Source organism: Otolemur garnettii, unplaced genomic scaffold, assembly GCF_000181295.1.
Source record: "Otolemur garnettii isolate 467f Iridium unplaced genomic scaffold, OtoGar3 scaffold00091, whole genome shotgun sequence".
NCBI lineage: Eukaryota > Metazoa > Chordata > Mammalia > Primates > Galagidae > Otolemur > Otolemur garnettii.
Window position 1 is genome coordinate 676029 of NW_003852486.1, and position 22588 is coordinate 698616.

The 22588-nt window shown below is 45.3% G+C and overlaps 2 protein-coding genes across 7 annotated transcripts in view; one reads left to right on the forward strand and one right to left on the reverse strand.

Annotated features, from left to right (window-relative positions):
* The window catches only part of DCAF8 (DDB1 and CUL4 associated factor 8), a 52006-nt gene extending 35374 nt beyond the window's left edge, over nt 1-16632 (forward strand). For 5 of the 6 annotated variants that reach the window (XM_023516457.1, XM_012808576.2, XM_012808577.2 and 2 more), the window contains 7 exons: nt 4829-4901; nt 5384-5441; nt 5944-6051; nt 7442-7572; nt 12628-12747; nt 13779-13895; nt 14631-16627. In XM_023516457.1, coding sequence (XP_023372225.1) covers nt 4829-4901; nt 5384-5441; nt 5944-6051; nt 7442-7572; nt 12628-12747; nt 13779-13895; nt 14631-14747 — 724 coding nt within the window. In that variant the 3' untranslated portion in view covers nt 14748-16627. Of the gene's footprint in view, nt 1-4828; nt 4902-5383; nt 5442-5943; nt 6052-7441; nt 7573-12627; nt 12748-13778; nt 13896-14630 lie in introns of all 6 variants that reach the window. The other variant, XM_023516458.1, reaches the window with a different exon arrangement.
* A 314-nt stretch (nt 16633-16946) lies between these two features.
* Nucleotides 16947-22588, reverse strand: part of PEA15 (proliferation and apoptosis adaptor protein 15) — a 10694-nt gene continuing 5052 nt past the window's right edge. Inside the window, exons 2-4 of the mRNA XM_003795190.3 lie at nt 21108-21281; nt 19024-19179; nt 16947-18874 (exon numbers count right to left, since the gene is read on the reverse strand). Of these exons, the coding sequence (XP_003795238.1) occupies nt 18810-18874; nt 19024-19179; nt 21108-21279 (393 nt within the window). The 5' untranslated portion in view covers nt 21280-21281 and the 3' untranslated portion in view covers nt 16947-18809. The remainder of the gene's footprint in view (nt 18875-19023; nt 19180-21107; nt 21282-22588) is intronic.

A 22588-nucleotide genomic window follows, 5' to 3' on the forward strand; every position in this document is an offset into this window, starting at 1 on the left:
TTATAATCCCAGCACTCTGAGAGTCTGAGGCAGGGGGAGAGCTTGAGGCTAAAAAAAAAAAAAAAAAAAAAAAAGAAGAAGAAGCTATTAATAAGGGTTATAGTTGTCCAAACTTCTAGTTGCTACCTCCTCTAAATTGAGCATTTGATGAAATTTCTAGTTAATATTTTCCTACTTAGAATTCTAGATTGGTTGAAAGTCTGTGTCTCTAAAGATTACAAACACTACGACTGAGATGTCTGGAAAGGAATGGAGGAGCTAACTGCACTGAGATTGGCAGTTAATAGCGCCTTGTTCCAAAGCTGGTACTTTCCCAGGGTTAGAGTGGGGCTTAGAGTCTTATAATTTCAGCACAAGGAGTAGTACTTAGATCTTCTGGCTCTTAGGAGCCTCTGCATCCTCTATCCCTTTTTACATCCCAAGTTCTTAGCAGATAAGGGGGCATTTACTTGGCAGAAGCACACACTGATCCTGCACAGGCAGGTAGTCCTCTCAGCTCTCCAGCTTTCCTCTGACATTATGGTTGTATCCTTAAGTTCTGTGGTACCTCTTCAGTGTAGCCAACTAAATGTTTTGGGATTACTCCTTTCTTACTCTTTCTTTGAAAGAACCTGAAGACATTTGTGCTGAATATTTTATATCATAACGCCATTAAATTTTATTCCTAACCTAAAGGAATTCCTTCAAGGGAATACAGAGAAATAACTTACTCATCCTCAATGCTTTGCATCATTCATACTGAATTTTAGTTTAGAATTGTGAAAAAGCACTTAAGGGAAGCTTTAGGGAGGCATGTTTTTTGGCCTATGACCAACAGAAAGGCAGGAAAAAAGTAGACTAGACAAATAGGGTTATAGAGGAGACCAGCCTGATCAACAAAGTGAGATAGTGAGACCTCGCCACTACAAAAAAAATACAAAAGTTAGCTGAATGTGGTGGCAGGTGTCTGTAGTCCCAATTATCTGGGAGCATGAGGCGGTAGGATCCCTTGATCCCCAGAAGTTTGAGGTTGCAGTAGACTATTATATGAGCTATGATCATGCCAGTGCACTCTAATTCAGATGACAGAAAAAAAAAGAAAGAAAGAATTTATAGCAGAAAGGATAAAGTATGATTGGTTAACATGTAAATTTATGGTAAAGAATTTGTTATAAGCCCTGATTCATAAAGTACAGTCAATAAATAGTCCTTTTCTCCCCAGTTCTTAGGCCAAGATCAGTCACACAACTGACAGAAATTTGATTAATGGCAGGGAGGGAAGAACTACTTAGGGTAACAAGTTAGTGGGTACCTGAGAGCCTATGGAGAGAAATGCAGTAAATTTATTGAGAGGGTGCTAAAACCATTCTTTATATGACTTAAAATGTCAAAGTACTATTGTATGCTTTCTCTCACCACTAACTCACAAAGAATTGGCAAACAGTACTGCTTGTTTTTGTAAATAAGGTTTTATTGGAACATAGCCATGGCCATTTGTTTTCATGTTAGGCATGTCCACTTTCTTGTTCAGGAGTTGGGGTAGAGACTAGGTCTACCAGTTTAAAGTATTTATTATCTTGCTCTTTAAGAAAAAGTTCCCCAGCCCTTGGTCTAACATTACATCTAGAATATAGTGGCTTATTAATAAGTACTTGTGGAAGGAGGGAGAAGGAAGGTAAGAGTATCCCTATAAAGAAGAACAAAGAACACTGAGGAGCACAGAATGGTCCATGTACCAAAAAGCACCTCATGGAGCTCAAATATTTAAACAGTTTTTACCAGTTGCTGACTTGCTACAGTTTATGGTGGCCTAGTGACAATTTAAGTGCTATTTATTTATTGATTGATTGATACCTTCTCACTCTGATGCCTGGGCCAGAGTGCAGTAGCACCGTCATACTCAATGGCAGCCTCAAACTTGTAGGATCAAATGTTCTGCCTGTCTTAGCCACCCAAGTAGCTAGTACTGCAGGTGTGTGTCAACACACCCAGCTAATTTTTCTATTTTTTAATAGAGATAGGGTCTTGCTGTGTTGCTCAGGCTGGTCTTCAACTGGGCTCAAGCCATCCTCCTGCCTCCCAAAGCGCTAGGATTACAGGTCTGAGCCACCATGCCCAGACAAGAGCTATTAGTTTAAACTTAGTGGCCTGGCATAGTGGCTCACACCTGTAATCTTAGCACTCTGGGAGGCCGAAGTGGGTGGATGAGCTCACAAGTTCCAGATGAGTCTGAGCAAGAGTGAGACACCCCTCCCCCCATCACTAAAAATAGCCGGGTGTTGTGATGGGTGCCTTAGTCCCAGCTACTTGGGAGGCTGAGGCAAGAGGATTGCTTGAACCCAGGTGTTTGAGGTTGCTGTAAGCTATGACACCACAGTACTCTATTTAGGGCAACAAAATAAGACTCTGTATCAAAAAAATAAATAAACTTAGTTAAGAGAAAAAAATATATTATCAGCTGATAAATTTGTGAAGGGTAGTAATTGGTTTTGTTTTTTGGTTCATTTACCAAACATTTCCTGGTATTCTCTGTATGCAGGATATTATTAAGCAGGGGATTGTGGAGAATATGGAGATACATTGATTCATTTGCTTATTTATCCAGCATCTATTTTGTGCTAGATATACCCTTGCCTAGACATAGTCTTTGCCTTTAAGGAACATTTTGAAAACACAGACATATAAGAATTAAAGATATTAAGTAATTTATCCAGTATTACTCAGGTAGTAAGAAGAAGAGTTAGTGTTTGAACTCAGCTCTAACTACTTAAATATAGTGGAAACCATGTATACTAATTTTTCTCACAGAGAAAGTATTAAAGACAAATGGAAAATTAGTATTTCGGATAGAGGGATCATTATGTTTAGAGACAAGGTATCAAGATTTGACATGATGAGGAAAAAGTTTTTTTCTGTTTTGTTGTTTGGTTTTTTGTGTATAATGTTTAGAATCTTGGAGGAGAAGTGGTAGGCTGCCAGACTAAAGAGTTTGAACTTTAATCAGTAGATAGTACAAAATCATGGAAGAGCTGAGTATGGTGGCTCATGCCTGTAATCCTAGCTACATCAGAAGGCTGAGGCAAGAAAATCGTTTGAGGCCAGCAGTTCAAGACCAGTCTGGGTAACATAGCAAGACCCTACCTCAAATAGAAAAAAAAACAAAGCAAAAAACTAAAACCATAAGTACTAAAATCACTAATGAAATTTAAGTAGAAATTTGTATGAAAAATTTGCCTTTTAGACATGATTCTGTTGATAGGATGAGCAAAGAAATCAATTGGAAGGATACTATAGCAATTTAGGCAAAAAATGACAAGAGTGGGACAGAAAATTGATACATTAAAATATATACCCAAGGAGTAGAATTGACAGGAAAGAAATGACCTGATGTCTGATTTGGACACTTGAATTTAGGATAGTACTATTAATGAAGATTCATGGGGCAAAGGGATGGCTTAGAATGAGTTTAGTTTTAGAAGAAGGAGAATGAGTTTACTTTTGGGCATCCCAATGTTATACGTAATTATAACATTTATATATAATACTTCTATTTGTCAAAGATAAAAGTCAACAGCTCAGAATAAGTGTATAGAATAAGGTACAGATTTAAGTCATGTATCCATGTGTAGGTGGTAGTTAAAGCATTGATAATAGAATTTGATAAACAAGGAAAGTATGGAGTAAGGATTTTTCCTGCGTTTCAAGGGGCGGACAAAGACAAGCCCATGAACAACATTGAGAAGTGGTTGGACCTCAAGGAAAGAAGTGTTTCAGGGAAGGAGTAGTGAACAATGTCAGGGCTAGAGAAAAAGGCTTGAAAAATATTTTGTTGGTTTTGCCCTTCAGTGGTGAGTTAAAGGCCAAAGCTAGATTGGGATGGGTTGAGAAGTAATAGAAAATGAGGGAGTGAAAATTTCGAATGTTGATTGTTCTTTCCCATAATAGGCTGGGCACAGTGGCTCATGTCTGTAATCCTAGCACTTTGGAAGGCCAAGGCAGGAGGATCATTTGAGCCCAGAGTTTAAGACCAACCTGAGCAAGAAAGAGACCCCATCTGTATAGAAAAATTAAAAATAAAAATATTAATTGGGCATGGTGGTGCATTTTCTTGCCTGTAGTCCCAGTTCCTGGGGAGGCTGAGGCATAAGGATCGCTCAAATTAGGGAGTTTGAGGTTTCATTGAGCTGCAATGACACCACTCTACTCTAGCCCAGGAGGCAGAGTAAGATCCCAACTCAAAACGAGAAACTCTAGGTTACTTGTTGCAGTAAAATTTAACAGTAAGTGATACAAAAGTTGAGAGAAGAGATTAATTACTCTAAACCTCTCCAAACTGATAGAATTGTGGATTGCCATTTGAAATGTCAAGTACCTAGATAAAAGAGGGTTTGGAAATGGATTGGGAAAGGGAGGACCTGTAAGGAAAAGTATGAACCAAAAGCTTGGTTTGGAAAAATGTCCTTCATGTGATTTCAGTTGGCTGCTTCTTGCCACTACATCAAATTGCAGTTCTTCGAAGGATCAGTCTAAAAGTTACGACATTTCTTTTTTTTTTTTTTGACAGAGTCTCACTATGTCGCCCTGAGTAGAGTGCCGTGGCTTCACAGCTCACAGGAACCTCAAACTCTTGGGCTTAAGTGATTCTCTTGCCTCAGCCTCCCAAGTAGTTGGGACTAAAGGTGCCCACCACAATGCCTGGCTATTTTGTTGTTGTTGTTGTTGTCATTGTTTAGCAGACCTGGGCTGGGTTTGAACTTGCCAGCCTTAGTGTATGTGGCTGACGCCCTAACCACTGAGCAATGGGCGCCGAGCCAAAGTTATGGCATTTTCATTGCTTCTTCCACTACAGAATTTATGACCAGAGGAAAATTGATGAGAATGAGAACAACGGAGTACTCAAGAAATTTTGTCCTCATCACCTGGTAAGATTCATGAAGGTCCGGTGGCTGCAGGCTTCCCTGACTTGACCCCCCAGGCTGCATCCGATCTTGTTGGTATGGTGGGAAGAGCTTGGACTTCTGAGTCAGTAACTTGGATTTGAATCCTGGCTTTACCACTTACCAATGTTGTGAACTTGGGCAGTCATTTTGCTTTTATTAGCTTTGGTTTTTTTAAATCAACAAGATAAACATAACAGTAACTGCATTGCATTGTGATGATGAGGCCTAATAAGACAGTGTCTATAAAATGGCTGGCACACAGCAGACAACCAAGAGAAGGCCCTAAGACTCTCCCCCCCTGAGGTGGTCACATTTCACCAGTTGTACTCCTGTCTCTGCTGTCTGTCTTTCTCTTTCAATTTTTGAGAGAAGATGTAGGGGAGTTTGAAGGAAAGCCTGTTTCCTGAAGGTGGTATAACAAATGGGGGGGTGGGGTGTCAGTCAGTATCTGCTCCTTATTGCAGGTGAACAGTGAGTCCAAAGCAAACATCACCTGTCTTGTGTACAGCCACGACGGCACAGGTACGTGAGCAGGGCCCAGCTCCTAGGCTGGCACGCCTCTCTGTCTAGGGAGTGCTGGGCCAGTGAGGCACGTGCCCTCCAGTGCTCACCACTGTGCTGGAGCTCTGAGTGGAGCAGCTGGGAGTAGCTGCTGATGGTGAGCACATAGTGGGAGGATGCAGATGACCCTTGGAGATGCCAGGCACCATTTGCAGAATGCTGCAGATGATATTTGGCAGGGCCTGTCCTGAAGCCCAGGCTTCTTGTCTGAGCAGGTTCTTATGCCTTTGACTCATTATTGAGTTAGTGGGTATGATTTTTTCTGAGGATACTGCTACCCCTGGGTTGGCAGTATGTTCCTAGTCTACCCTGACTTGCCTGTTGTTCCAACTAGGTAAGATGGGTGTTATACCTGGGTATTCGGAGGGGGCATTACTGGCAAGAAGCCCCACCCCAGCCCCCAATTCCTGGTCCCTGCTTTTTTCAGTCTTTGCCTTCACTGCTCTGTTCTTGTTCTTGGCAGAGCTCCTGGCCAGTTACAATGATGAAGACATTTACCTCTTCAACTCCTCTCACAGTGATGGGGCCCAATATGTTAAGAGATATAAGGGCCACAGAAATAACGCCACAGGTGAGACTCTTTCTAGGTCTCTGTGGCCCAAGTCAGTTGGCTTGGGGAAACAATAATATCTCATTGAGGTTGTACAAATGGGAACTGCCTAAGAAGTAGGCTGCCTGTGTCACCATAGGCAGTGAGACGTTATCCTGGATTGGACTAGAGTTATGTTTTCTCACCGTGCTGGAGGAGAGAAAGCTCAAGAGCTACTTTCACCACTGTAGTGATATTACTTCTAAGTGGTGGGCATGGCCTAAGACTAGGCACTAGGCTTTTTTTTTTTTCACTTTAGTGATTTCAGAATTGGCACAAATGCTTTGTTGGGGAATCAGGGAAAACTCTCTTTAGTTAATGGTACCGAATTGCCTAAAATGGGGGTGAGCTTATACCTCTAGGGAAGGAGCAGTAAATGATTTTTTTGAATGAGGCAGAGGAGGAAGAATGGTGTTAGTACCTAGCCCTAGATTACAATGAAGACTGGCCTTTTTTATTCTACTATCCATGGTTCCCAAAGCTTGAGGCATGTCAGAGTCACCTGACATAAAAATATAGCTGCCTGGCCTTAATTTCATATAGTCTGGTTTAATTGGTATGGGGTACAGCTTGAGCATTGGGATTTTTGAAAGCTATCCATATGATTGTGATACACAGAAAAGTTGAGAAATCATTGCTTTGGTTGTTGTTAACCACTCTTTAACAAATATCTGTGATAATTTTGACTTAGAGGTAGTTAGCAGTTAATTTTCCTTTTTTTCCCGAGCTGGTAAGAAGGGAGGGGGAAAAAGTAGTACTTTGATCTCAGTCCACAGGCAGACAAAAGGAACAGTAACAGTCTCATGGCCAATGCAGTATTGGCCCTAACAGTTAGGACTCATGGCTTATTTTACTAATTCTGATTCCAGAGAATGGAGTCCTGTTATTCATAGTCCTGGTAGCAAGCATAGTTCAATTCCTTCTTATAAGCACTTGTGGCACATACCTTCATCAGTCTCAGATCAACTGATGATCCAAGAAACACAAGGTACCAGTAAAGGACACATCCAAGATAATCTGAGGGCATAGGATAGTGCTGCTTAGGAGTGGGTAGAGCAGGGATGATTTCGGTTGGGGCAGGTAGGGTGTCAGGCCTGTGGTTGCCTAATAGGGTATAAGGTAATGAAACTGAGGATGTTGCTAAGGGACTGCAGGCACCTGCCCTAGGATCTCTCTGGGAGAATATAAGTAGTCTCTGAGACTGATTTGATTCTTGTAACTATTATATACACATAATCTCTTTGTTTTGTGAAAATGAATTCTTTGGCTCTCAGTTGATTTAAAGTTTGTGAATAACTAAATTTCCTTGAGACAAATATATATAGGTCTGATGCCAACCTTATGTGGTTTGTTCTCTCGTTTATCATTTCAGTAAAAGGTGTCAATTTCTATGGCCCCAAGAGTGAGTTTGTGGTGAGCGGTAGTGACTGTGGGCACATCTTCCTCTGGGAGAAATCATCCTGCCAGATCATTCAGTTCATGGAGGGGGACAAGGGAGGCGTGGTGAGTATGGTGTGCTGGGTTGGCTGGCCCCCTAGTCTCTTCAGTCATTAAGGTAGGTTTTAGCAGGTCCACTGAGTGCTCACCACGACTATATGATACTGTGTCTTAGATGACAGCCAGCTAAATTTGAAAAGGCACTATTGGGCCAGTGCAGTGGCATATACCTGCAGTCTCAGCAACTTGGGAAACTGAGGTGGGGGGATCATTTGAAACTAGGAGTTCAAGTTCAGCCTAGGCAACATAGCAAGACCCTGTTTCAGAAAAAAAAAGGCAATATAGCCTGAGAGTGCTGAAGTTTTGATAGAGTATTTTCTTTCTTTTCTTGTCTTCTGTCCTTTGAAGGCATGGTTTCTTGAGAAGAGAAAGGGATCTTAAGGAAGAAATTCTGTCCTGAGTGAGATAGCATCTCTAGGCATGGACCTTTTCCTAAAGAAAAAGCAGTGGCCTTCCAGGCATACCAGCTATACAGTGCTAAAACTGTCTCCACGTCTCATCCTTCAGGTTAACTAAGTAGCAGTCTTGGCTGAAACCTAATCAGTAGATAAAACTAGGAATAGCTTTTTTTGGACAATATGGTTTATACATTAGATGACATGGTATTTAGTATTCACCTTATTTGACATGATAATCTATTCACATAGGAGAATATCCTTTTACTTAGGTGATTCATGTTGAAGTATTTAGGGTTGAAGTGTCATGCTTACATTTGAGTGGATACAAACACATAATATATGTTTACAAATAAGGAGAAAGCAAATGTGGCCAAATATTTTTTTTAAGTGGCTGAGCACATAATTGCTACATAACTCATGATCCTATCAGGGTCTGCCGGTCCTTTGAGTTCTTCAGACAACCTCTATGGACATAGAGCAAAAAGGAATAGTGAGGACTGAATTAGGGAATGAAAAAGCATCAGCTCAGATGTATTTGGTTAACTTTCTCATCTTTTTTTGCTTTCCTTTTTTGAGAAAGTTCAGTAGCTTTTTCTAGTAAGGCTTTTGGACTGCAGAAGATAGGAAAGAGACAGTTTGGAAGACTAGGTTGTACTGATCACCCAAGATAGCCTTGTTACCCAAGGCCTCTAAGGAATGACCAAGCCAGCTTGGTCATGCTCTTTCTCTTCTTTTTTTCTTTTTCTTTTTTTTTTTTTTGAGCCAGAGTCTCACTTTGTTGCCATTGGTGGGGTGCTATGGTGTCATAGCTCACAGCAACCTCAAACTCTTGGGCTTGAGATTCTATTGTCTTAACCTCCCAGGAAGCTGGGACTACAGGTGCTGGCCACAGTGCCTGGCTATTCTTAGAGACAGGGGTCTCACTCTTGCTCAGGCTGGTCTCGAACCTATGAGCTCAGGCAACCCACCAGCCTCGGCCTCCCAGAGTGTTAGGATTATGGGCATGAACCACCGCACCTGGCCTTGGTTTCCTTTTCATTCCTTCTAAGCTATGGGGAACTTCATAGAGTCCAGCCATCTCTTAATGAGGTTTATCTTGAAAGTGGTTTTAGAATTTAGAATGGTTCCTTACAATCAGGATTCCATTCTTGTGTTTTTCTTGCCCTGATATAAGAGTGTTTTAGATTTTTTGTTGGTTTTCTCTAAATTTTGGGGACCTCAGACATATATAGATCTAAAACTTTTGAGGTCTGTAAATATAAGATGAGTCTAGAAGTTCAAGCTATGTCTTACTCTACCCTATTTTATTCCCTTCTTTTCCATAGGTCCCCCTCTATCATCTGCAGTGAACAAACCCAGACAACTGGAGTCTTAATGAAAATTCTGTAATAGGCAGGTAGTCAGAAGGTGCCAGCTAATCCTTTCTTGATCGTAAACTATTGTCTTGCATCCTGTTCCACTGAGCTTTTTTTTTTTTTTTTTTGGAGACAGTCTCAAGCTGTCATCCTGGATAGGGTACCCCAGTGTCATAGCTCACAGCAACCTCAAACTCTTAGGCTTAAGCAATTCTCTTGCCTCACCCTCCCAAGTAGCTGGGACTACAGGCACCTGCCACAAAGCCTGGCTATTTTTTTGTTGTTGCAGTTGTCTTTGTTGTTTTATCTGGTCCGGGCCTGGTTTGAACCTGCTAGCTTCTGTGTATGTGGCTGGTGCCCTGCCTTGCATTCTATTTCAGAGAGACGTAGGACTAAATGCACTCTGCAGCCCGGTTTAATTTCAGCACAGCCAGTACCTGGGTTTGGTGATTAATTGGGTTTAATGATTAATCTTGGTGCTCAGGTAGGGAGGGCATCTACTTGGGATGGGCGGGTCAGCCCCAGGCCTGAGTTTTAGTGATCCTAAGAGTAAAAGAGAAGGCATACAGAGACTACCCCCGGAAGTGAGTTTCCTTACTTGTTCTTGCCTCTGTATGAGCTGAATGATCCGTATGGGCCTCACTTGGCTCTTTCTGTTTTTTTATTATAAACTTCCAACAATGGGGGTCACCAGGTAGCAGCCTCAGTGTAGACTTACAGTAGTTTGGTATCATAAAGTAAAATGTTAGAGTCAGGCTGGCTCATACCTGTAATCCTAGCACTCTGGGAGGCCAAGGCAGGTGGATTGCTTGAGCTCATGAGTTTGAGACCAGCCTGAGCAAGAGCGAGACCCCATCTCTACTAAAAGTAGAACAACTGAGGCAAGAGGCTCGCTTGAGCCCAGGAGTTGGAGGTTGCTGTGGGCTATGACGCCGTGGCATTCTACCCAAGGCAACAGCTTGAGACTCTGTCTCAAAATGTTAAGAGCCAGAAGAGATCTTAGAAATTATTATCCACCTTATTGAACTCTCTTGACTCTGTTTTGGGTCTTTTCTTTGTTCCCATTCAGCTTTACAGGGGCAAGGGTGGGGGGTGATGTCAGAAGACAACTCCTTAGTCTCTCAAGAGCACTTTAATTCTTGATCCCATTCCCTACATCAGGCATCCTCAAACTACAGCCCACAGGCCACATGTAGCCCACCTAGAACATTTATCCAGCCCGCCGGGTGTTTTTGGCACTGCTGCCTATCCTGCTTAGCAGCCAACTCGTCCCGGGGCCTGCAGTCCAGCCCTCCAACAGTCTGAGGGACAGTGAACTGGCCCTCTGTTTAAAAAGTTTGAGGACCCCTGCTGTACATTCTTCCACCCCAGTCATCTAAGGCCAGAGCTCTTTTCTCTGCTCAGGTGTTATTGACAGGTTAAGTGCTGGCATGCAGACAAGTCTGATGAACTTCCTGTTGGTTCCCCCAACAGGATCCAACTCAGGCACTGTATATAATTTATTCTCTTGTTCCTCTTGCCATTGGCTTTGTCCTTAGTTTTAAGTTTCAAGAAATTGTTCCCCTGGGCTTTTTAATTTGCTGATTTAGGCTTGGCGCCTGTGGCTCAAGTGGCTAAGGCACCAGCCACATACACCTAAGGTGGCGGGTTCGAATCCCCAGCCCCAGCCCACCAAACAACAATGATGGCTGCAACCAAAAAATGGCCAAGCGTTGTGGCGGGCGCCTGTAGTCCCAGCTACTTGGGAGGCGGAGGCAGGAGACTCGCTTGAGCCCAGGAGTTGGAGGTTGCTGTGAGCATGATGCCATGGCACTCTACCCGGGGGATAGCTTGAGGCTCCGTCTCAAAAAAAATAAAATAAAATAAAATAATTTGCTGATTTACTCAAGCAGAGCTAGTTCAGAATACTGGTCTATAGCAAGGGCTTATCAGGAGGTGGATGAATAAGTTCAGGTTGTATGTCTCAGTTGTGACATATCTTTTGGTAAACAGTGGAATTTTTTTTTTTTGTTTTGCATTTTTTGGCTGGGGCTGGGTTTGAACCCACCACCTCCAGCATATGGGGCCACCCCCTTACTCCTTTGAGCCACAGGTGCCACCCAGGCAGTGGAGGTTTTTCCTAGTTCCTTCTCTTGTTCTAGGTGCACTGCCTAAAAGAGCTCAAACCAAACTTCATAATGAATAAGTGAAATGGAACAAGGAGAAAAAGAATGGGGTTTCTACATTACTTCTAGCCTCAAACTTACCTTCAGCTTTTTCTGAGCATTTGTTTCTTTATTTGTAAAATGGAAGTCAGAGAAGGCTGGAGGTAACTCTTGTTTCCACATCTTCCCTGGTTCCTCAGCTGCTCTGCCAGTGCAGGCAGGGGGCTAGTCCATGGAGGACTCAAAGAAGCTTTTTGCCAGGGGTTGTTTTCTTGGACTCTAGGGCAGCAGTACAATGGAGTGGTTTTCCTGTGTGTCCTTATCTGACTAAACCTGAAAATACTTTAGCACTTAGATCTAGAACTAGCACTTTCGGCTGGGATGGGAACTGCCCTGCCCTGCCCTGCCCTACCCTACCCTCCCTGCCTGCCTGGACCTCCTGTGTCCAGGTCAGACAGCAGGGGGCAGGAGAGCTTTCGGATAGAAGGAGGCTGCCTGAGCCAGAGGCCTGCCTGCCAGAGTTCATTTCTTCTGTTTAAGAATATACCCAGAGGGTGGCTGAGATTGAGGCTGTCGGGGCCCCTAGAAGCTGCCTTATGGCATACTCTCTGTAGCTGAGCTGTTTTGCTGTCAGGGCAGGTAGCAGGATGTTGCCTCCTGGGATGTGCTCCTTCCAAGCAGATGTGACCCTTCATTACCCCCACCCCCAGCCTCCTCAGCCTATGTCTTCTTCCAGTTCTAGTAAACAGTACCAAGTGAGTGTAACTAGGGGCTCAATGGCAGCTTCTCCTTTCTTCATTTTTTAAAATTTATGTGCCACTTGTTAAAAGCGATTGAGATGGTTTTTTCCAGCCTTGGGCAAGTTGGAGCTTTGGAATCTGGAGTGAATGAGGTCATCTGGATCCTATTACATTTTTGTGAAGCCAGCAGTAAGCCTGGCCAGTCACTTGCCCACCTCTACAGCTGTATCTGGGGTTGAAGCCACCTCTGACTTATACATAGGAAGTGATAGCTGTGCCTCATCCTGTACCCAGTGTGTGTGTGGTGTTTTCTCTACTGCCTCAGCACTGATCAGAGGCAATTATTTGGCTCAAGGCGAGTAGTGGTTTTTAATCCCTCCTCCCACATATCCTTGACCTTGTATTTTCCTTTCCTCCTGACTAGGTGAACTGTCTTGAGCCCCACCCTCACCTGCCTGTGCTGGCAACCAGTGGCCTAGACCATGATGTGAAGATCTGGGCACCCACAGCTGAAGCTTCCACTGAGCTGACTGGGTTAAAGGATGTAAGTAGCTGACTGCATTAGTTCTTCTTTTTCTACTTTTCCACATGTTTTTATGATTCTTTGTTATCATAGGAAGGAATAATTTGCTGCCCAGTTTCTTTAAAGTTATTGCTTAGCCCTTACCTCCCCCATTCCTGTCACTGTTGCTGTAGGAACAGTCCTACTCCAAGGGGCAGCTTTAAAGTACCACTAGTTGGGAATAGGATGGGGTAGGGAGCATCTTCAAGAATTATTCTATTTTGGCTTGGCGCCTGTAGCTCAAGGGGCTAAGGCATCGGCCACATACACCAGAGCTGGCAGGTTTGAATCCAGCCTGGGCCTGCCAAAACAACAATGACAGCTACAACCAAAAAAATGGCCGGGCATTTTTACAGGTGTCTGTAACCCCAGCTACTTGGGAGGCTGAGACAAGGGAATTGTTTAAGCCCAGGAGTCAGAGGTTGTTGTGAGCTGTGATGCCACAGCACTCTACCTAGGGCAACAGCTTGAGACTCTAGGTCTCAGAAAAAAAAGAATTACTCTACTTTAAAGCCTCCTATGGCTGGGTGTGGTAGCTCACACCTGTTATCCCAAGAGTGAGACCCTATCTCTACTAAAAATACAAAAAATAGCCAGATGTTGTTGTGGGCACCTATAGTCCCAGCTATTTGGGAGGCTGAGGCAAGAGAACTACTTCAGCCCAGGAGCTTGAGGTTGCTTTGATCTGTGATAATGCCAGAGCGCGCTACCCAAGGTGACAGAGTAAGACTCTGTCTTAAAAAAAAAAAAGCCTCAGGCAGCACCTACAACTCAGTGGGTACAGCGCCAGCCCCACAGACCGAGGGTGGTGGGTTCGAACCCGGCCCCGGCCAAACTGTAACAACAAAAAAAGCCTCACACTTTCTCAGCAGCTGAACCTGAGGCATCCTTCCTAATCTCATCTACTCCAGCTTAATGGGAAGCTTCTGTCAGGATAGGTCACCAGCCTTCTTGATCGAGTCCCAGGATTCCTATACATTGCTGCCCTCCACCCCAACCCTTTTGGGTTCCAGGTGATTAAGAAGAACAAGCGGGAGAGGGACGAAGATAGTTTACACCACACCGACCTGTTTGATAGCCACATGCTCTGGTTTCTCATGCATCACCTGAGACAGAGACGCCATCACCGGGTAAGCTGGGGTTAGAGGTGAGCTCTCAGGGGCAGTGACCCTCTCAGGAGGGCTAAGAAGTTGGAGAATAGTGGGTTTAAGGAGGAATCAGGTGGTCTCAGTTGGGTTTCCTATCCATTGTCCCCTGTCCCCATCAGAGCCCCCATACAGCCTTAGAAGAGCCCACCAGCAGAAAGGGTGGTGTCTGCTCTTGTTCTCCATCACCATACATGCACGGTGTTTCTTCATAAAGGCAAAGGCAGGTGGGTAGGACAGAATTGAGAAGAAATAAGTGTCAGGTGACTCTTCTGTTTTTCCTTTCATGCCAAAAGAGGCCAGGACAGGAGGTGGCAACCTGGAAGTTGACATGCTGCTGGGTTTTGTAAATAAAATTTTATTGGAAGGCAGTCACACCCATTCTGTGTATTGTCTGTGGCTGCTTTCATGCTACAGTGAAGTTGAATAGTTGTGACAAAAACCATATGGTCAACAAATCTAAAACATTTAGTATCTGGGGAGGTGCCTGTGGCTCAGAGGAGTAGGATGCCAGCCCCATATGCCAGAGATGGCGGGTTCAAACCCAGCCCCCGGCCAAAAATTGCAAACAATAATAATAATAATAATAAAGTGTTTAGTATCTGGCCCTTTAAGTGCTACTGCTCTCTGGCTTAGAGCATCTGAATTCTAGCTAAGACTTAACAGGCTTGTCCTTGTTCCATCAAGGGGAGTTACTAACAAGCCTTTCCCATCCCACAGCGCTGGCGAGAACCTGGGGTTGGGGCCACAGATGCGGACTCTGATGAGTCTCCCAGCTCCTCAGACACATCGGACGAGGAGGAGGGCCCCGACCGTGTGCAGTGCATGCCGTCCTGAGGCCTCATACCTAGGTGGGGCGGGCTGGGGCTACCCACCCGATCCTGCCTGGGCAACCCTTTCCTGTCCCAGGCCCTTATGTTCAGCAGAAACGCACTTTGGACTTTTTGCTTTAGACAAAAGAAGGACATCCCAGGAGAAAGACAAACCAGAAGGGAATGAACCAACAGAGAGTACCTAGGAGTGGGAGTTGAGCCCTGCAATAGGGCTCAGGGAGAGGCGCACAGGACTCAGCAGAAATGGCCTCTACTCAAAGCCTCTTTTTGGTGGGGAGAGGGGAGCCTATTTTGTTAACTGGTTTGGGATAGGGAATGGGGTTTCTTTTTCTTTAATCTCCCTTGTTTCACTTGGACAGGAGGTTGGGGGGAACAACTGACTATTCAGTACCAAGGGGCCAGAGTGGGGGATAGAAGTGCCACTCTCTCTTTGGTTTACATTTTTGACCTTTTTTTTCCCCTTTGTTTTTTAAAAGTCTATGACAGTTTCATCGCCCTTCCCTCCAGCAACCCCATCCCAGGATCCAGTTTTTCTGGGAAGTCCTTAGAGTCCCTGAACATCAACACTCTTCACTTTCCTTTCCACCTCATTTATTCTCTATACTCACCACAGTGTTTTGCACTTGATTATGTATCCTTCACTCTCTTCTCTTCATCCCATCACCCCCTCAGTGGGTTAGGTGAGTGAGGTTGGGGAGAGGTGGGAGGAGGGGCTGAGGTAGAGGAAGAATAGGAAGGATGTTACCTCTTCTATTATTTAAGAAAAAAAGTTTGGTGGCAGCAATCTCCCTGTCCCTATCACTGTTAGAGGCCTAATTTTATATCTATAAATATATTAAAAAGCAAGTCAAACTTGGATGTATCAAGGTAAAATTGTCAAAGTTTAAATACCTATATATTCTCTGTGAATGCAATAAAGGGACTGAAAGGAAGAGCGAGCAAGAGTAATGATGTGGAGGTGACATCTGGGGCCAGCTCACCCTCTTTGTTTGCCCCTTAAAGATTGGGGCTTATCCCTTAGGTTTTAGGAGACTCAAGAAGGGAAGGATCCCCATCATTCCCTTCCCTGCTTCCCTGCCTTGGTGTGGGTTTTGGGAAAAACAGGAAATTTCTCTCAACTCTTTGCCTCATATTTCCAACCCCTCCTTAAGTCTTATGGGGGTCCCTAGGATGGCTCTTCTAACTTGAGGCTGGCCTGTCTTTAAAACTTTGACTGAACTATGACTTCAAGAAGGGTGCCGCCACTGTAGACTCTTTCCTGATGCTCTTTGTGATAGAAGACACACAGAATCGCTTACCTTTATTAACTTTAGCTGCTTTGATTCTTAAAGTCATCCAACTCCATGCCAGCTCCCTTCCTAGTAGAAGAGTGAAGGGGGAAAGACTTTCTGGGTTTGACTTTATACCTTGTCCTCCTTTTGATATCTTGGTATTGAGGATCAAATCAGTAATCTATGGATTGATACTGGTGGTTGGAATTTGGGCACTTGTTCTATGATCGGTCACTGAGTGTGAAAGTCCCAGTTGAATTCTTTGCTCTTAAATGCTTTTGCTGCTATTATCATTATTATTATTATTATTATTGCCCCCAGTTTCTAAAAGATCCAGTGAGTAATTCTGAATCCTGAAATAGTTTCTATTAAACCAGGAAGGAAGGGAAAAGAGAGGATGGCATTTACAGACACTCCTTCCTCCTGCCCCTTTCCCTAGCAGCTCTCAGATGAGTTGTTAGCTGCTGCACGTCCTCTCTGAGGTAGAGTGTGTGTGGTGACTGAGTGTTCTGTGTTCCTGTTGCTCGTGGGGTGATGGGGCGGGTTGAAAACCATGCACTCTGGAATTTGTTGTATTTTCTCTCAGTAAAGCTTTTTTTTTTTTTTCTCCTGACTGCTGTTCTGTGTGGTATGTGGTCCATTCATTTATGATGGATTGTTTTGGCTCTTCCCAGTATAAGTACCTGGCCCTGCCCTTTCACTTTACACTAGGTAGTCATGTTTCCAGGGCTTGGGCTCCCACTAGCAACTTATCCATTTAGCTTAGTATTACTTAGAAGATAGGGGCAGAATGGAGGTATATTACTTGGGGTACTGACCAGCCCCCGTTCTAGGCTACAGAGGGATATGAGGATAAATATGCTCCCCCTCCCTTCCCAGTGATTTAAAGACTCCAAAATTCTGGCCACTCAGAAATTTTAGAATCAGTCAGGTACAGTACAATCAATCACCTTTTATTCCAGGGTTAGAACAAGGCCGTGCACACTGCAGACAGAGGAGCACAGGATAGGGATGATCTCACAGCAATGTAAGAGGTGGGTGGGCAGGTTAGTCTTTTTAGATCACTTTGCCTTACAGAGAAACTACTAGACTCTGCTGAAAATAACCCTGTCTTTCTTCTCCCTTTCCCTCCATAAGGAAGGCTCCTGCTCTCACTCTCATGTAACATACCCCGAACGGAAGGACAGCTTATGCTCACATCCCCCTCCCAATTAAGCAAGTATTTTTCTTTTAAAGGAGAAGCCAGACAGGGCTGGGGAGACTTGGGAAGGTCCTTTAAGGCAAAACCGTGGAGTCCTCGAGGTCTATGTGTTAAGGCAGGTGTCCGCAGCAGTGGCCAGAGGGGATGGGCAGGCTGGACTGGGTTAGGAGTCAAGGGTACTCCCTAACCAGCCTGGCTTCTTCTTTCTTCCAAAAGCCAGCCCTCCCCTCCCACTGAAGTTTTGCTCCAACATTCTAAAAGCTCCTAACTTCAACTTTCTCTAGTCTCTGAGATTGCATGTGAGTTTAAGTTTTTAAAAAAGCTTTCTTTATTTTTTTGGACTATGTAGCAATTTGACTCTGCCACTCCCTGCACTGTGGCATTCCCCTCCCACCCCAACTCTGGCCTTAGACAATAAGTTAATGCTAGACACCACAAAAAAGGGCAGACGTGGCAGTGCGGGTTTTTAATATACATATATGTAGAATATATATGTACACACAGTTAGCACGGTCGGGGTGGGGAGAGGCATCTTGGACAGGCAGGAGGCTGGGGTCACTCACTGTACTCTAGTGGTTTGGCTAGGAGGCATCCACAAGCCCAAGGACCAGGGTATTGAGTGAGAAGGGTTACTAAGTCCCCTCCTGGATTGAATTGGGGTGGGAATGGGTGCAAAGGAAAACACTGCAGTTAACTTCACTTCTTTCTGGCTCAGGGTGTACTAGACTAAGGACAGAGGGAAAGACCCTGCAGGTGGTGTCAGGATTGGGGATAAAAACTAAGGATCTCATCCCCCCGTTTCCCTAGGTTCAGAGTCAGTATATGCAACAGTCTGAGTAAGGAATAAAGGAACGGAAAAGGGTATCCCCCTCTCTCTGTCCTCATCCACCTCAGGCTCAGTGGTGCATGTTCCCAGCATAGTCTCTCCAGAGCACAAGTGGGTGGGGCATCTACTGCTGGCTGTTCCAATGGGTTTGATCTTAGGGACCAGGAAGATCCTCATACCCATCCTAGGTCCATGAGAGGGGAGTAGAAAGGGACCTGCTGGCATCTTAGCCCTCTAAGTTGAGGGTCAGTGAGAGACTGGACTCTTCAGTCAGTTCATTTGAGGGCACAACTGAACTCTGGCTTTTCTTTGCCACTTCAGGTAGGGGTGGGTAGCCTCTTCACCTTCCCTCCCTACTACTACTTCTTTGATCCACCTACCTCCTCATCTCACCCCCACCTCAGCTCCTCAGTATAGGAAAATGTAGGTCCTTACTACTTCCATACCTTAAAGATGCTGGAGAGTAGGAGGAATGTGCTGATTTCTGTTTGCATAGAAATAGCTGTCCTCCTGTCCTCCTAGAGTGGGGGTACTATAAGCCCCTCCAGCCCCTGACCCCCATCCCCTCATAAGGAGGAACTAGATGAGCTAGACATATAGACATACAGCCAGAGCGTGCGCACACGCACACACACGCGCACAGTAAGGGGGTTAGGACCAGGTTAGTAAGTGGGTAGATGGGGGAGAGGCTTGCCCCCTCTCCTGAAGGCTGGGTGGAAGGGAGTGGTCTGATGAAGGTCCAACCTTCCTCCTCTTCCTCCACCTTGCTCAGGCCTTCTTCGGTGGGGGAGCCAATTTGATGATCTCTTCCTCAGAGGGCTGTCGGATAATGTCTGGGAGGGGAAAGGGATGTGTCCCGGGATAGAAGTTGGGGGAGATGCCAGGCAGGCCCATTAAGCATCAGCCTTCACTCTCCCCCAATTCAAGGATAACTGATGGGAGTGGGCAGAGGTTCTGCTGTATTAAAGGCATGCCCTCTTACCTTTGTACTTCTTGGCACTGGGGATACGGGTTAGCTTGGTGTCTAGCTCATCCTCCTCAGAGATCTTCAGCACACGGGTTCTGTAGTCAACCACCATAGTGAGCAGGTCCGGACGGCGGGAGATCTCGAAGATGTGCTCGATGTAGGAGAGGTTGTCTGGGGGAGGCGAGAGATGGAAGGTCAGGGATAGGCTGTGAAGGCTGTATTCCCCTGCTCTGCCAGACTTACATTCTAGAACTGAGGCTGAGGCACTCATATTAGTTATGGGAGGGGACAGCACTAGATGACAGGCTACTAAGCCAGGAAAAGAAAGCTGAGGCACACAAATGATGCAGACAACTATTCCCAAAAAGGCAGATAGTTGGGTCAGTGAGGTTTCTTAATTGTAGATTTAGAATAAAAGATTTAGGGTAAATGCCAGGTCCCATATTGGAGGGAGGAGATAATAAAAAAATTAACTTGCCTTCCAGGTACCCCACACCCACCCTGTCCTTTTTCTACATTCTTTCGAACTAAGTATCAGGAAGAATTTAATGACAGCTTATGTAGGCCTAGAGAAGTGGAATCTCTGGTCAACCTAGGAGAGATCCTCAGTCTTGTCAGAAAGGTTATTCCGAATGAGAAAAGGCTCAGACAGCACCAGAAGGATGATCACAGAGGGTTAGCCAGTTCCAGCAGTGTATAGGTGCCCTCAGACCTTCCCTGGCCCCTCCTGCCAAGTATTACAGTCGTCTGTCACACACCCCCTCCAGCCTCTCTGGTGTCCATGCTGTCCACACTGTGGTCAGAGTCATGTGTCTAAAGGGCCCTGACTGAGGCCCTTTACCTCACCCACCAAATGCCCTGTCGCTCATAGTCCGCTACAGCAGCCTTAATTACCTTCTGAGCCACCACTAAACACGTATGTCCCAGGCAAGCCAGCCAGGACTCTGCTTTCCCCAACACACACCAAACGCTCATCTCTGTACTGTGTCCTCTGCTTGGCATGCCTTTTTTGAGTTCTGCTTCCCACTTGCTTACAGGGCCATCTTAAATATCAATTCTTCCCTAAAGCCCCCAAGTGCATGAGACTTTCTGCCCCTGCCAGTACTAGTCTCCAAAAGTAGATAAGAAGGCTCGGCACCTGTAGCTCCAGTGGTTAGGGCACCAGCCACATACACCAGAGCTGGCAGGCTCAAATCCAGCCTGAGTCTGCCAAACGACAATGACAATTACAACCAAAAAATAACCCAGCATCGTGGCAGGTGCCTGTAGTCCTAGCTACTTGGGAGGGTGAGGCAAGAGGATCACTTAACAGGAAGAGCTGCAACCCTTTAATATACTTCCTCATGTTGTGGTGACCCCCAACCATAAAATTATTTTCGTAGCTACTTCATAAGTGTAATTTTGCTACCGTTATGAATCGTAATGTAAATATCTGATGTCATGACCCACAAGTTGAGAACCGCTGGCTTAAGCCCAAGAGTTTAAGGCTGCTGTGAGCTGTGATGCCACAGCGCTCTACCCAGGGTGACAGCTTGAGACTCTGTCTCAAAAAAAAAGTAGATTAGAAAATGTCAGAACTTGTGGTTTGATCTTAAATTTTACCATTTTTAAATTCTTTTTTAATTACATATAGCATAGGAGTATCTTTTTTTCTTTTTTAAGAGACAGAGTTTTTGTCACCCATGGTAGAGTGATGTGGCGTCACAGCTCACAGCAAAGCTCTTGGGCTTAGGTGATTCTCTTGCCTCAGCCTCCCAAGTAGCTGGGACTACAGGCACCTGCCACAACGCCTGGCTATTTTTTTGTTGCAGTTTGGCCAGGGCTGGGTTCAAACCCACCACCCTCGGTATAAGGGGCTGGTACCCTATACACTGAGCTACAGGTGCCGCTCAGAGTATCTGAATATTTTTTACTGATACTCAGGCATAATGAAAAGTGTCTAAATGTCAAAACTGTGTAAAGCCTCCCATACTTTCTGACTCGGCCTTGTCATAGAAGGGTGCGCTTTGTATATGTATGAGCTTTGATATAATCTCTATCTGTTGAATGAACTGAGCTTGAAAAGCTGATGGCAGGACCCCTGTGCTCCCCTCCCCTACCTTTGTCCAGCTTGTTGTGGCTCTCCAGGAAGCTAAACCAGGCACTGCCAGTAGTGATCTCCTCACTCTTTTCACTGGGAATATCCTCTTTGCACGCCGACTTGAGCTGCTCCAGATCTTCAAGGGTGATGTTGTTGGTCAGGTCCTGGAGAAGGGTCCCGTACTCAGCCATGACTGGGGTTGGGAGGTGACAAAGGGAGAGGAGTTGAGCTAAAGGTACAGGGGTCTGCTTTACTCACTGGTGACCTCCCACCCCATCCCTACTCTGTCCTACCAGGCCAGGGCCTATAGAACATGGAGGCTGGGGGTGGCCACGGCTGAGGCTAAAAAGGAAGACCTAGGGAAGGTGATGGAGACAAACAGGAAGAAACTCAGAAGCTAGGAGCAAGGCTGGAGTCTAGAGTGGCAAGTCATACCTCCTTCTCCCCACCATCTTTTCCTTCTTTTCCCCCCTCTAACAGTAACCCTAGCAACAGCTCCCCTGACTGAGGAGGCGGTAACCATAGCAACCTGCTCCCGACTTTCTCACCCGCTGTCTCCCAAGTCCCCCCCAGAATCGCCCCACCCACCTGTAACCACTCCCCATGTCAGGAAAAAAAAAACCAAAATACTCAAAACAACAACCAAGAACAGGCTGTGGTAGTAAGAAGCTGAGAAGGAAGAATTGGAGGGGGTGGTAGGAGCTCATGTTCTAGCTTCCATTCTTCCTCAGAAGTAAAGGGGTCCCTCACTTCAACTCCCCACCACCCCACTAATGACTCATTTTGGATGAATGCCTAGTTGCTTGGTCTGGTGGTTCCCTGGCCCCTCCATGCTTAGCCTTGTATTCAATCTTTAGGGCTCGAGGTGGGGGAAGCAGTAGGCCACCCCCACCTTTGTAGAGCCCATTTTCTCCCTTGATGGTTACCAGGCCCCCACTCAGCCCTCTCTCCTAGCCTTTGTGCTATGCCTGCAGCCCCCGCGCCCAAGAATACCAAGCGGCTGCCTCTGGCCCCTTGCCCAGTTCCCAGGCTGGCTGGGTGGCAGGGGGAGGGGAGTCTAGATGCAGCTCTGGGAGAATATGCTAAAGGGGACTGCTACCCCTTTTTGCATCAATATCCTGCTGGCACTGCTTTTACCACAGCCTCTCAGAGAGTACTAGACAGGGCCAGGTCTCATCTTCACCCTATCCCTTCATCCTTGGGCTTAACCTTCCACTAGGGTATGAACTGGCTAAGATAGAAGAAGAGAAGATTAGACTTTAGAATGAACTTTCTGGATTTGACAAAATGTAAAACTTTACTGGTAAGCTAAAAAAAAAAAAAAAGGGACTTATTTTCCATAATGAGTATGTATTTCCTTCTAATCAGAAAGGCGAAGTGTTTTTTTTAAAAAGTACATCAGCAGCTCGGCGCCTATAGCTCAACCGGCTAAGGCGCCAGCCACGTACACCTAAGGTGGCGGGTTCGAATCCCCAGCCCGGGCCTGCCAAACAACAATGA